The 15,784-nt window shown below is 41.7% G+C and overlaps 1 protein-coding gene across 5 annotated transcripts in view; it reads left to right on the forward strand.

Moving 5' to 3' along the window:
* LOC110516668 (lysosomal cobalamin transport escort protein LMBD1) overlaps window positions 1-13,957 on the forward strand; it is a 212,381-nt gene extending 198,424 nt beyond the window's left edge. For all 5 annotated transcript variants that reach the window (XM_090217619.1, XM_090217620.1, XM_090217621.1 and 2 more), the window contains 2 exons: window positions 8,851-8,942; window positions 12,476-13,957. In XM_090217619.1, coding sequence (XP_090073745.1) covers window positions 8,851-8,942; window positions 12,476-12,586 — 203 coding nt within the window. In that variant the 3' untranslated portion in view covers window positions 12,587-13,957. The remainder of the gene's footprint in view (window positions 1-8,850; window positions 8,943-12,475) is intronic.
* Window positions 13,958-15,784: the final 1,827 nt, after the last annotated feature.

Genomic DNA, 15,784 nt, shown 5'->3' on the forward strand with positions numbered 1-15,784 from the left:
TGCTACAATACAATACCTCACACGTAGCTAACTGCTACAATACAATACCTCACACGTAGCTAACTGCTACAATACAATACTTCACACGTAGCTAACTGCTGAAATACAATACTTCATACGTAGCTAACTGCTACATTACAATACCTCACACGTAGCTAACTGCTACAATACAATACCTCACACGTAGCTAACTGCTACAATACAATACCTCACACGTAGCTAACTGCTACATTACAATACTTCACACGTAGCTAACTGCTACAGTACTTCACATGTAGCTAACTGCTGAAATACATGCTAAGCCGTCTTCAGTAGGCTCCAAGCACTGGTTTCTTTATTTTATGTTCTTTGTTTTATGTCAGGGGCCGAGCACAGTATTGAACAAATATTGTACCATATTTAGCTAAATATCTAATTACTATATTTTATCTCCAGCTTTTAGAATGGGCCTCAAATGTTATCCCATCCTCATCTCTTGGCCCTTGTTGAACACTTTCTCTCCAGAGTTGGGTTTATTTTTAAGTTACTGGCAAAGCCTGTTTCCAATCACATTGTTTGTACTTGTACTTAAGGTCTACCCATTCCTCTGCCCAACAGTATCTGTCCCTACAGCTCCTATTTATTACATCACAACTCCTTTCATTTCCTTCTTATCCATGTAAACTCCCTACCTTTCCCTTCCTGGGACCGGCTCATCAGGTAAGACTGGGGATTCCCCAAACTCTGACAATAGGAAAACTCTGAATCCTAAGGGCAATCTGACCGTCTCCTATCTCTCCTCTTTTCTCCTCCTCCTCCTCCTCTTCATTTCTGCCTCTCCTCCTCTCCATTTAGAGCTGAATAGAGCAACTGACTGGCCACTCTCTTAGGCTCTATCCCAAATTGCACCGTATTTACTATAGAGTGCACTACTTATGACCCAGACCCATAGGGCTCTCATCAGAAGTAGTTTAGATTGTAAGGACTAGAGTTCCATTTGGACAACAGCCTTAGCCTGTCATGGATACCTCAGCCCTCCAGCCCTGCAGACAAGTGAATTACACAGTTTACCCACTTCTTTTCAAATGCTATTTTCTTCTTGTCTTTCTTTTCTGTTGCACTGTGGCGACTGGAGAGCCGCTTAGCTATTACCCATGATTCTCCTTGTCTGCACGCGCACACACACACACACACGCACACTCACACATAATGAACCTTCTTTAGAGCTGCAGCGACAGTCTCAGACGTTTTGCATGGTTAGTTCGTCGTGGGATTTCTGTGACTTGGATCTTCTTTTCTTTGCAGACACTTTGAAGTCACCTTAAATCTCCTGGCCAGATTCAGTATATGATAGTCAAACTGTTTCTCTATCGTGTTGGTTAAAGTTGTGGTTTTCTTCCTTAATGGTCAGTCATTCTTTTATTTGTTTAAATTTTAAAGAAAACAGCAGCAGTTGCTAGCTTGCCCATCCAGTCCCTCACCTCTCTGTCTTTAAAACACATGATATATATATATAGATGGAAGCTTACAGTCCATTAACTGTGACTAAAACATCCTATATTAGGTAGATACTTACACTACATATGAAATGTGTTGATGCTAAGATAGAAGGCTGCAGTACATATGAAATGTGTTGATGCTAAGATACAAGGCTGCAGTACATATGAGATGTGTTGTTGCTTAGATACAAGGCTGCAGTACATATGAGATGTGTTGTTGCTAATTTACAAGGCTGCAGTACATATGAGATGTGTTGTTGCTAAGATACAAGGCTACAGTACATATGACGTGTTGTTGCTGATACAAGGCTGCAGTACATATGAGATGTGTTGTTGCTGATACAAGGCTGCAGTACATATGAGATGTGTTGTTGCTGATACAAGGCTGCAGTACATATGAGATGTGTTGTTGCTAAGATACAAGGCTGCAGTACATATGAGATGTGTTGTTGCTAAGATACAAGGCTGCAGTACATATGACATGTGTTGTTGCTGATACAAGGCTGCAGTACATATGAGATGTGTTGTTGCTAAGATACAAGGCTGCAGTACATATGACATGTGTTGTTGCTAAGATACAAGGCTGCAGTACATATGAGATGTGTTGTTGCTGATACAAGGCTGCAGTACATATGAGATGTGTTGTTGCTAAGATACAAGGCTGCAGTACATATGAGATGTGTTGTTGCTAAGATACAAGGCTGCAGTACATATGAGATGTGTTGTTGCTTAGATACAAGGCTGCAGTACATATGAGATGTGTTGTTGCTAAGATACAAGGCTGCAGTACATATGAGATGTGTTGTTGCTAAGATACAAGGCTGCAGTACATATGAGATGTGTTGTTGCTGATACAAGGCTGCAGTACATATGAGATGTGTTGTTGCTGATACAACGCTGCAGTACATATGAGATGTGTTGTTGCTGATACAAGGCTGCAGTACATATGAGATGTGTTGTTGCTAAGATACAAGGCTGCAGTACATATGAGATGTGTTGTTGCTGATACAAGGCTGCAGTACATATGACATAACACCACATAAACTCAGCAAAAAGAGAAACATCCCTTTTTTAGGACCCTGTCTTTCAAAGAAAATTCCCATGCTTGTTCAATGAACCATAAACAATTAATGAACATGCACCTGCAGAACGGTCGTTAAGACACTAGCAGCTTACAATTAAGTACAATTAGGTGGGCAATTAAGGTCACAGTTATGAAAACTTAGGACACTAAAGAGGCCTTTCTACTGACTCTGAAAAACACCAAAAGAAAGATGCCCAGGGTCCCTGCTCATCTGTGTGAATGTGCCTTAGGCATGCTGCAAGGAGACATGAGGACTGCAGATGTGGCCAGGGCAATAAATTGCAATGTCCGTACTGTGAGACACCTAAGACAGGGAGATGGGACGGACAGCTGATCGTCCTCGCAGTGGCAGACCATGTGTGAACAACACCTGCACAGGATCGGTACATCCGAACATCTCACCTGCAGGACAGATACAAGATGGCAACAACAAACACCTGAGTTACACCAGGAACGCACAATCCCTCCATCAGTGCTTAGACTGTCCCCAATAGGCTGAGAGAGCCTGGACTGAGGGCTTGTAGGCCTGTTGTAAGGCAGGTCCTCACCAGACATCACCGGCAACAACGTCTATGGGCACAAACCCACCGTCGCTGGACCAGACAGGACTGGCAAAAAGTGCTCGTTACTGACGAGTTGCGGTTTTGTCTCACCAGTTGTGATGATCGGATTCGCGTTTATTGTCGACGGAATGAGCGTTACACCGAGGCCTGTACTCTGGAGCGGGATCGATTTGGATGTCTGTCATGGTCTGGGGCGGTGTGTCACAGCATCATCGGACTGAGCTTGTTGTCATTGCAGGCAATCTCAACGCTGTGCGTTTCAGGGAAGACATCCTCCTCCCTCATGTGGTACACTTCCTGCAGGCTCAGCCTGACATGACCCTCCAGCATGACAATGCCACCAGCCATACTGCTCATTCTGTGCATGATTTCCTGCAAGACAGGAGTGTCAGTGTTCTGGCCAGCGAAGAGCCCGGATCACAATCCCATGGAGCACGTCTGCGACCTGTTGGATCGGAGGGTGAGGGCTAGGGCCATTCCCCCCAGAAATGTCCGGGAACTTGCAGGTGCCTTGGTGGAAGAGTGCGGTAACATCTCACAGCGAGAACTGGCAAATCTGCACTGCAGTACTTAATGCAGCTGATAGCCACACCAGATACTGACTGTTACTTTTGATTTGGACCCCCATCCTTTGTTCAGGGACACATTATTCAATTTATGTTAGTCACATGTCTGTGGAACTTGTTCAGTTTGTCTCAGTTGTTGAATCTTGTTATGTTCATACAAATATTGACACATGTTAAGTTTGCTGAAAATAAACACAGTTGAAAGTGAGAGGTTTCTTTTTTGCAGAGTTTATTACGTGTAGGTATGCAGTAGGTAGGTATGCAGTAGGTAGGTATGCAGTAGGTAGGTATGCAGTAGGTAGGTATGCAGTAGGTAGGTATGCAGTACATTATGACATATGAGTGGTGTTTAAGATTCTGTCGACTGTGACTTCACATTGGAAGTTATCCAGGGATCAGCCCTATCCACAGTGACAGTGACACAGCTTTCTACTTTACAAGAAGAGTTGTAGGCTCTTTCAGTTACCGTGACACAGTTAGCCCGAGGCTGGGTTCCTCTATGGCGTTAACAGCCCCTCTAAGGCACATCAGTCAGGACAGGGCCACTTAAAGTTCCATTCTGGGATTTGAAAAACAACACAACGGTAGCCCTGCCACTTGTTTTGATATACAGCTAAAGGATGGGCTAGGGAAATGTAACCCCTCCCAAATTCAAAAGGAATTAATTTATAAAATGTTTTTTTTTATTAAGAATCCATAGGTGCATATCAACAATTGGAATGACCATTGAACATATTCTCAGATTGTAGTCTTAAGTGAGGACAGGGCCATCGTTAGTTACACAGTTGCACAGCAAGTGCTTTGCTTGGGTAATAAGACTGCATGCAATTATTTGTATTTATTATGGACCCCCATTAGTTCCTACTAAGACAGCAGCTACTCTTCCTGTGGTTTATTATGGATCCCTATTAGTTCCTGCCAAGGCAGCAGCTACTCTTCCTGTGGTTTATTATGGATCCCCATTAGTTCCTGCCAAGGCAGCAGCTACTCTTCCTGGGGTTTATTAAGGATCCCCATTAGTTCCTACTAAGACAGCAGCTACTCTTCCTGGGGTTTATTAAGGATCCCCATTAGTTCCTACTAAGACAGCAGCTACTCTTCCTGGGGTTTATTATGGATCCCCATTAGTTCCTGCCAAGACAGCAGCTACTCTTCCTGTGGTTTATTATGGATCCCCATTAGTTCCTACTAAGGCAGCAGCTACTCTTCCTGGGGTTTATTATGGATCCCCATTAGTTCCTGCCAAGGCAGCGGCTACTCTTCCTGTGGTTTATTATGGATCCCCATTAGTTCCTACTAAGGCAGCAGCTACTCTTCCTGGGGTTTATTATGGATCCCCATTAGTTCCTGCCAAGGCAGCAGCTACTCTTCCTGTGGTTTATTATGGATCCCCATTAGTTCCTACTAAGGCAGCAGCTACTCTTCCTGGGGTTTATTAGGGATCCCCATTAGTTCCTGCCAAGGCAGCAGCTACTCTTCCTGTGGTTTATTAGGGATCCCCATTAGTTCCTGCCAAGGCAGCGGCTACTCTTCCTGGGGTTTATTATGGATCCCCATTAGTTCCTACTAAGGCAGCAGCTACTCTTCCTGGGGTTTATTATGGATCCCCATTAGTTCCTACTAAGGCAGCAGCTACTCTTCCTGTGGTTTATTATGGATCCCCATTAGTTCCTACTAAGACAGCAGCTACTCTTCCTGGGGTTTATTATGGATCCCCATTAGTTCCTGCCAAGGCAGCAGCTATTCTTCCTGTGGTTTATTATGGATCCCCATTAGTTCCTACTAAGGCAGCAGCTACTCTTCCTGGGGTTTATTATGGATCCCCATTAGTTCCTGCCAAGGCAGCAGCTACTCTTCCTGTGGTTTATTATGGATCCCCATTAGTTCCTACTAAGGCAGCAGCTACTCTTCTTGGGGTTTATTATGGATCCCCATTAGTTCCTACTAAGACAGCAGCTACTCTTCCTGGGGTTTATTATGGATCCCCATTAGTTCCTACTAAGACAGCAGCTACTCTTTCTGGGGTTTGTTATGGATCCCTATTAGTTCCTGCCAAGGCAGCGGCTACTCTTCCTGGGGTTTATTATGGATCCCCATTAGTTCCTGCCAAGGCAGCAGCTACTCTTCCTGGGGTTTATTATGGATCCCTATTAGTTCCTGCCAAGGCAGCAGCTACTCTTCCTGGTGTTTATTATGGATCCCCATTAGTTCCTGTAGTACTGTGCGCCTCCGGTAGTCTGTTCTGGACTTGGGGACTGTGACTAATCCTCTTGTGGCATGTCTTTTGGGGTATGTATGGGTGTCTGAGCTGTGTGCTCATTGTTTAGACAGTGTTAGGGAAGATTCAGAATTTGTTGGTAACATATGTTAGATGTTTTATATTCATCAAATGTGTGTAAGTTAATTCTCATCAGAATGGTATTTTTGTGTTATTCTGTGGTGAGGTTGCAGTTATCTGTTCTATGTCAAAACTAAGTTGCCTGGGCCGCTGAGAGGGGAGAGGTCAAAGTGTCATCATGTGTAAACATATCTTTCACTCTCTACCTTTCCCATAGTGGGGAAAGGAAGGTTGCAGTGTCTGGAATCATTCTATGCTCCCTCTTATGTTGTTTCTATCTTAACCTATAGCCTCACCCTCCTCTCCGTGAGCTTGTCCAGGAGGTTGTATTTTGAGTTGGTTGTATCTAAATGACAATTTGATATATGCCTGTTGATTTGGAGGATTGGTTTATGGTTCTGGGGTTTGGGAAAGGAGACAAAGCTGAACGATGAATTATGTCTATGCTGTCTTATCCTGTGTGTGTGTCTTTACTATAAAGGACCTCATTTACAATGTGGAAGGGGCTCTCAGAGAATTCACGGAGAGACACTGAATTTATCTGAGAGTCACAGGGTTGTGATAGAGCTCATATAATTAAAGATGGACTTTGATAACTAACTCTAACTTGTGTGTGTGGTTTGCTCCCATCATTTGGTAAATAGAGGAAATTTCCACGACAACAGACACCTCAGTACATTCAACTTGTCAACTCTTCTTACAAAAACAAGTAGTGATGAAGTCACTCTCCTCCACTTTGAGCCAGGAGAGATTGACATGCATATTATTAATGTTAGCTCTCCGTGTACTTTTAAGTGCCAGCCATGCTGCCCTGTTCTGAGACAGCCGTGCTGCTCTGTTCTGAGACAGCCGTGCTGCCCTGTTCTGAGATAGCCGTGCTGCCCTGTTCTGAGACAGCCGTGCTGCCCTGTTCTGAGACAGCCGTGCTGCCCTGTTCTGAGACAGCCGTGCTGCCCTGTTCTGAGCCAGCCGTGCTGCCCTGTTCTGAGCCAGCCGTGCTGCCCTGTTCTGAGACAGCCGTGCTGCCCTGTTCTGAGACAGCCGTGCTGCCCTGTTCTGAGACAGCCGTGCTGCCCTGTTCTGAGACAGCCGTGCTGCCCTGTTTTGAGCCAACTGCAATTTCCCTAAGTCCCTCTTTGTGGCACCTGACCACACTGCAAGTGATTGCTTTGTCACACTTAATCGTACACACACCGCCACTCTGTGTTTCTTATGGACTTTCATTGACAGTTGAAACCTTCCAACTCACCCTGTTGTTTCTTACAACAACGTTTCTTCAACATAGAAAACAAAACCTACACGTGAATACCTCCATATTCCCATTTCATGGAATACATTGCTACATACTGTAGTGAAGAACTCTCATTTTAAGTGAACTCATAACTAGAATAATAACATTGACTAAAAGCAAAGATATTCAAATATAATAATGGCCTGAAGATGTTCCACCCCCCCCGAAATCCTTTTACAGGGTCCAATCACACTGCTTCATCTTAACCTCGCAGTGACACTTGATGCAAACTTAATTTACTTAAACCTGTTCCATCTGCCTCGCCTTGGATTGAGAATATCGCCCGTGGACACAGTGTAGTTAGTTAGTTGTTACTTTGCCAGTTCTCCAACCCCTCACACATTGACTCATACATAAGAGCGTAGTCTAATATAAATGCATTAGGATGCTGGATTCACACCAAGTTCTGCTGTTTATCTCCCTTCCCTGCTTTTGGAGTTATAATGTCAAACCCCTTTCTGACTCATAAGAAGGTACTAAAAGCATTCGTATGCTAAGTACATGCAGATTTCTGTTATTTGGTTTATGAGTGCTTTACTTACATTCCATTAACTGTTGCATTGTATGATGGTAGTCTAAAATACATGCAGATTTCTGTTATTTGGTTTATGAGTGCTTTACTTACATTCCATTAACTGTTGCATTGTATGATGGTAGTCTAAAATACATGCAGATTTCTGTTATTTGGTTTATTGAGTGCTTTACTTACATTCCATTAACTGTTGCATTGTATGATGGTAGTCTAAAATACATGCAGATTTCTGTTATTTGGTTTATGAGTGCTTTACTTACATTCCATTAACTGTTGCATTGTATGATGGTAGTCTAAAAAGACATGCAGTAGGATGCTAGGTTCTTATTTTCTTATTTCCGTGTTACTTTCCTTTCTAAAAGTGTAAGAAGGTACTCTGAAACCGACAACCGTTAGAATATCAATCTCAATGACAACCATTAGAATGTCCATTTCTGGTCTGACTGGTCTTCTTACTGCATTTGGTTGATAATGGCTCCTACTTACATCCCATTAACTGTTGCATTAACATCATGGATCAAACGGATGCTGCAGGGCCTGTAATTAATGTCGGAGGCGTCTCTTGGGGCTACCTTGTAATGGTGGCGGTGTTGGGTCACTACCAGTTAGTATAATGCCGTTAATTGCTCCCAGAATAAGATCCTTTAACATTTTAAAGACATAATGGCTGCATTTTCACAGGAAAGCCAATTCTGATTGGTCAATAGACCAATTATTGAAAAAATTATCAGAATTGGGCTGCCTGTGTAAACGCAGCCATAGTCACTTCAGTGAACTCCTAAGGCTGGCCATGTTGTGCTGTTGAAACATATAAATATACATAGAAATATATGCTTGTTTTTGTGTCATTTAATATACATTTGCCATTCCAAACACACAACACTTGAAGTCTAAACTAAGTTTAGAGAACTAAGATTATCTCTTGATGTCAAACTAATGCAGTTTTAGCAAAGACTTAATTATGTTCTCTCCATTTTTTTGTTTTCTCACTTTTTCAGACGAATGCACAGTGACGAGGTCGTACCTTTTCCTCCACAAGTTCTGGTTCTTCAGTACCATCTACTACTTTGGTAACTGGGTGTTTATCGGGGTATGTGTTGGAAACTCAAAGATTCGGTTGACATTGTTCTTGCAAAAATGTCACAGATGGTGTAACTATAAGTGCAATTTATAGTGTAAAGGCAGATCAGATTTACTGAGTACTGCTGAGTCTGCTAGAATTATAGCTGCAATTCATTGATTGATTGGTTAAATTGTTTGGACATTAAAGATGACCGCCATACTAGCGTCCTACTTAAACTGCATACGCATGTATTTAAACCGCGTACTCATTTACTTAAACTGCATACTCATTTACTTAAACCACATACTCATTTACTTAAACTGCATACTCATTTACTTAAACCGCATGCTCATTTACTTAAACCGCACACTCAAGTACTTAAACCGCGTACTCAAGTACTTAAACCGCATACTCAAGTACTTAAACTGCGTACTAATTTACTTAAACCGCAAACCAATTTACTTAAACCGCGTATACATTTACTTAAGCCGCGTACACATTTACTTAAACTGTGTACTCATTTAAACCGGATACTCATTTACTTAAACTGCATACTCATTTACTTAATCTGCACACTCATTTAAACCGCATACTCATTTACTTAATCTGCATACTCATTTATTTAATCTGCACACTCATTTAAACCGCATACTCATTTACTTAATCTGCATACTAATTTATTTAATCTGCACACTCATTTAAACCGCATACTCATTTACTTAAACTCTATACTAATTTACTTAAACTGCACACTCAAACCGCATACTCATTTACTTAAACTGCATACTCATTTACTTAACCCGCGTACTCATGTACTTTAACTGCGTACTAATTTAAACCGCATACTCATTTACTTAATCTGCATACTAATTTACTTAAACCGCATACTAATTTACTTAAACCGCATACTAATTTACTTAAACCGCATACTCATTCACTTACACCGCATACTCATTTACTTAAGCTGTAATCATTTACTTAAACTGCGTACTCATTCACTTAATCTGCATACTCATTTACTTAAACTGCATACTCATTTCGGCGTTTGATCTAGTAGAATTCATTGGTCTTTTCTGACTCACGTGTTAGACGACAGCTGATAATCAGATAAATTGACCTGCTGTACTATTTTCTACATTTCACATACTAGAAAACTTTACTTTTTCACATATTATTTATATAGTACGCTAGTATGGGTATTGGGAGATGGCCCATGACTTATTTCCATACGTTCCATGTTTTCCACCTGTAGGTTCTCCTCATTGACCTGGTGGTGTTTGATTGTAAATGTCCATGTTTTCCACCTGTAGGTTCTCCTCATTGACCTGGTGGTGATTGATTGTAAATGTCCATGTTTTCCACCTGTAGGTTCTCCTCATTGGCCTGGTGGTGATGATTGATTGTAAATGTCCATGTTTTCCACCTGTAGGTTCTCCTCATTGGCCTGGTGGTGTTTGATTGTAAATGTCCATGTTTTCCACCTGTAGGTTCTCCTCATTGACCTGGTGGTGGTGATTGATTGTAAATGTCCATGTTTTCCACCTGTAGGTTCTCCTCATTGGCCTGGTGGTGTTTGATTGTAAATGTCCATGTTTTCCACCTGTAGGTTCTCCTCATTGGCCTGGTGGTGATGATTGATTGTAAATGTCCATGTTTTCCACCTGTAGGTTCTCCTCATTGGCCTGGTGGTGTTTGATTGTAAATGTCCATGTTTTCCACCTGTAGGTTCTCCTCATTGACCTGGTGGTGATTGATTGTAAATGTCCATGTTTTCCACCTGTAGGTTCTCCTCATTGGCCTGGTGGTGTTTGATTGTAAATGTCCATGTTTTCCACCTGTAGGTTCTCCTCATTGACCTGGTTGTGTTTGATTGATTGTAAATGTCCATGTTTTCCACCTGTAGGTTCTCCTCATTGGCCTGGTGGTGATTGATTGTAAATGTCCATGTTTTCCACCTGTAGGTTCTCCTCATTGGCCTGGTGGTGTTTGATTGATTGTAAATGTCCATGTTTTCCACCTGTAGGTTCTCCTCATTGACCTGGTGGTGATTGATTGTAAATGTCCATGTTTTCCACCTGTAGGTTCTCCTCATTGGCCTGGTGGTGATTGATTGTAAATGTCCATGTTTTCCACCTGTAGGTTCTCCTCATTGACCTGGTGGTGGTGATTGATTGTAAATGTCCATGTTTTCCACCTGTAGGTTCTCCTCATTGGCCTGGTGGTGATTGATTGTAAATGTCCATGTTTTCCACCTGTAGGTTCTCCTCATTGGCCTGGTGGTGATTGATTATAAATGTCCATGTTTTCCACCAGTAGGTTCTCCTCATTGGCCTGGTGGTGATTGATTGTAACTTTCCATGTTTTCCACCTGTAGGTTCTCCTCATTGACCTGGTGGTGATTGATTGTAAATGTCCATGTTTTCCACCTGTAGGTTCTCCTCATTGACCTGGTGGTGATTGATTGTACATGTCCATGTTTTCCACCTGTAGGTTCTCCTCATTGACCTGGTGGTGATGATTGATTGTAAATGTCCATGTTTTCCACCTGTAGGTTCTCCTCATTGGCCTGGTGGTGATTGATTGCAAATGTCCATGTTTTCCACCTGTAGGTTCTCCTCATTGGCCTGGTGGTGTTGTGATTGTAAATGTCCATGTTTTCCACCTGTAGGTTCTCCTCATTGGCCTGGTGGTGATTGATTGATTGTAAATGTCCATGTTTTCCACCTGTAGGTTCTCCTCATTGTCCTGGTGGTGATTGATTGATTGTAAATGTCCATGTTTTCCACCTGTAGGTTCTCCTCATTGACCTGGTGGTGATTGATTGTAAATGTCCATGTTTTCCACCTGTAGGTTCTCCTCATTGGCCTGGTGGTGTTTGATTGTAAATGTCCATGTTTTCCACCTGTAGGTTCTCCTCATTGGCCTGGTGGTGATTGATTGTAAATGTCCATGTTTTCCACCTGTAGGTTCTCCTCATTGACCTGGTGGTGTTTGATTGTAAATGTCCATTTTTTCCACCTGTAGGTTCTCCTCATTGACCTGGTGTTCATTGATTGTAAATGTCCATGTTTTCCACCTGTAGGTTCTCCTCATTGACCTGGTGGTGATTGATTGTACATGTCCATGTTTTCCACCTGTAGGTTCTCCTCATTGACCTGGTGGTGATGATTGATTGTAAATGTCCATGTTTTCCACCTGTAGGTTCTCCTCATTGGCCTGGTGGTGATTGATTGTAAATGTCCATGTTTTCCACCTGTAGGTTCTCCTCATTGGCCTGGTGGTGATTGATTGTAAATGTCCATTTTTTCCATCTGTAGGTTCTCCTCATTGGCCTGGTGGTGATTGATTGTAAATGTCCATGTTTTCCACCTGTAGGTTCTCCTCATTGGCCTGGTGGTGATTGATTGTAAATGTCCATGTTTTCCACCTGTAGGTTCTCCTCATTGACCTGGTGGTGATGATTGATTGTAAATGTCCATGTTTTCCACCTATAGGTTCTCCTCATTGACCTGGTGGTGATTGATTGATTGATTTTAACTTTCCATGGTTTCCACCTGTAGGTTTTCCTCATCGGCCTGTTGGTGTCATGTTGTAAGGGGAAGAAATCAGTGATCGAAGGCGAGGTGGAGGCAGATGACTCTGACATGAGTGAAGACGAATATGTCCACTGACAAGACCACAGCCTGCCAGACCTGGGTTCAAATACTATTTGAAATGTTTTAAATACTTTTGAGCATTTGCTTTAGCCTGCCTGGGAGTGCCGGGTGGGTGGGGTTTGCATGTTCTGGACTTTTCTATTGGTTCACCTGCAAAAGGCAAGCTTATCAAATACAATTGAAGTATTTTAAATCATTTTAAACAGTGTGCCCTAATGAATATGACCCAGGTCTGCTACCTGCATGTACCAGGACACATTTAATCCGGATTGGTTTCTGTTACAGCTGGTTTGCTATAACATAAGAATTTAACATTTGGATTGTTCATACAAGGCAGTAAAACTTTAATTTGAACTGTTGTTTTCTGGTTTCTGCCTGAGATTGGTTATAATATTCCACAACGTTGTGTTGATACTGATGTATTATAACAGGAGAGGGTGATTGTGAGGTTGCTTTTTTCTATTAGGGCAACTTTTTGTTTTTTTGTTCAGTCAAGTGTCTTTGTTCAAAGCAGTATGTAAAACCCTGATTGCATCCCAAATGGCACCCTATTTCAAATATAGTGCACTTCTTTTGACCAAAGCCCTATCGGACCCTGGTCAAAAGTAGTGCACTATATAGGGAATAGTGTTCCATTTGAGATGTAGCCCTCTTTGTATTACTATGGGTATGTGCCTGTTGTTTCAAATGTCATCTCCACCAATTCCATGTTTTTATGTTTCCAAAAAGAAAGATTTAGTGTTACAAAATTCTGGTATATTTTCCAAAATGAGAGGATTCTGAATTTCCTGCTTATTTCCCCTCACTATTCTGGGAATCTTCAAATGGGGACGAAAAAGACAGAAAAATCAGGTGATTTGTGGAAAGTTCCCAACATTTTCCAACCCTAAGAAAGATCCCTGGTTGAGAACCAAACGGTGAGTTATTCAACAAGCCTGTGGTACTGGATGTTTTGGATCCTGAAAAGACAAGATGTTGTTGGGGAAACAGTCCAGGATTACTTTTTTATTTGAACTCAGCACATTTTTGTTGACATGTACATTTCTGTAATATATGGCTGGATAAATGTTTATTTTAGCCTTTAACAGATGTATTATTTTTAAGATTACTAACTTAGCACATTCAGCATGTTAACTTACAGCAACAAATATGGACTTGTATTTGATACCATATTGATAATGCACATTGCTGAGTTAAAATATATATTATCTTATCCCTGATTTTGGTCGTGTTTGGTTGGGCTTAGCTTGACTAACTGTTATTGCGTTGATGAATTGATTTGCTGTAAAGTTCTCTGAACATGAACTCAGCATAATATCACTTGACTACTGATCACAATGTCAATTTCCGTTATGAATTTGGAATAAAATATGAATTCTGAATTGATTATTGCTATGTTTATGTTGTTAATCTATCAATTTCTAACGTTAATTCAGGGATTGCTTTGGACCTTGAACTTGGGGTTGGCGTAGCCATTTGTTTTTCAAGGAATAGACATTAGTGATATTTATTGTGTCCTCTTTAAAACTGTTGATAATAAAGAGGCTGGCCCATCTTATTTTGTGTGCCATGCACTTTTCATCACTGCAATAGATACCATCGATTTAATCTGTCACAGTGGTCATTATTAGCCTACAAGATGGCATGTAGCTGGCTTCAGTACAGTATATATAAAAAAAAGTGCTAACTCATTGCAGGCTTTAGTATTTATATACCTTCTAGTCATCACCACGGTGACGCTTAATCAATGGCTTCTAGTACTAATGCCTGTACACATATATACAATATGTAGGATCAGCATAATGGTGATCCCTGGGGCTACATACTATAGATAAAAAGACTGGTGTTAACTCTCCACTATCTCCATACACAGTGGTGATCCCTGGGGCTACATACTATAGATAAAAAGACTGGTGCTAACTCTCCACTATCTCCATACACAGTGGTGATCCCTGGGGCTACATAATATAGATAAAAAGACTGGTGCTAACTCTCCACTATCTCCATACACAGTGGTGATCCCTGGGGCTACATACTATAGATAAAAAGACTGGTGCTAACTCTCCACTATCTCCATACACAGTGGTGATCCCTGGGGCTACATACTATAGATAAAAAGACTGGTGTTAAGATGTTAACTCTCCACTATCTCCATACACAGTGGTGATCCCTGGGGCTACATACTATAGATAAAAAGACTGGTGTTAACTCTCCACTATCTCCATACACAGTGGTGATCCCTGGGGCTACATACTATAGATAAAAAGACTGGTGTTAACTCTCCACTATCTCCATACACAGTGGTGATCCCTGGGCTACATACTATAGATAAAAAGACTGGTGTTAACTCTCCACTATCTCCATACACAGTGGTGATCCCTGGGCTACATACTATAGATAAAAAGACTGGTGTTAACTCTCCACTATCTCCATACACAGTGGTGATCCCTGGGCTACATACTATAGATAAAAAGACTGGTGTTAACTCTCCACTATCTCCATACACAGTGGTGATCCCTGGGGCTACATACTATAGATAAAAAGACTGGTGTTAACTCTCCACTATCTCCATACACAGTGGTGATCCCTGGGGCTACATACTATAGATAAAAAGACTGGTGTTAAGATGTTAACTCTCCACTATCTCCATACACAGTGGTGATCCCTGGGCTACATACTATAGATAAAAAGACTGGTGTTAACTCTCCACTATCTCCATACACAGTGGTGATCCCTGGGGCTACATACTATAGATAAAAAGACTGGTGTTAACTCTCCACTATCTCCATACACAGTGGTGATCCCTGGGCTACATACTATAGATAAAAAGACTGGTGTTAAGATGCTAACTCTCCACTATCTCCATACACAGTGGTGATCCCTGGGGCTACATACTATAGATAAAAAGACTGGTGTTAACTCTCCACTATCTCCATACACAGTGGTGATCCCTGGGGCTACATACTATAGATAAAAAGACTGGTGTTAAGATGTTAACTCTCCACTATCTCCATACACAGTGGTGATCCCTGGGGCTACATACTATAGATAAAAAGACTGGTGTTAACTCTCCACTATCTCCATACACAGTGGTGATCCCTGGGGCTACATACTATAGATAAAAAGACTGGTGTTAAGATGTTAACTCTCCACTATCTCCATACACAGTGGTGATCCCTGGGCTACATACTATAGATAAAAAGACTGGTGTTA

The sequence above is a fragment of the Oncorhynchus mykiss genome, chromosome 23, assembly GCF_057628025.1.
Source record: "Oncorhynchus mykiss isolate SJ-2025 chromosome 23, ASM5762802v1, whole genome shotgun sequence".
Taxonomy (NCBI): domain Eukaryota; kingdom Metazoa; phylum Chordata; class Actinopteri; order Salmoniformes; family Salmonidae; genus Oncorhynchus; species Oncorhynchus mykiss.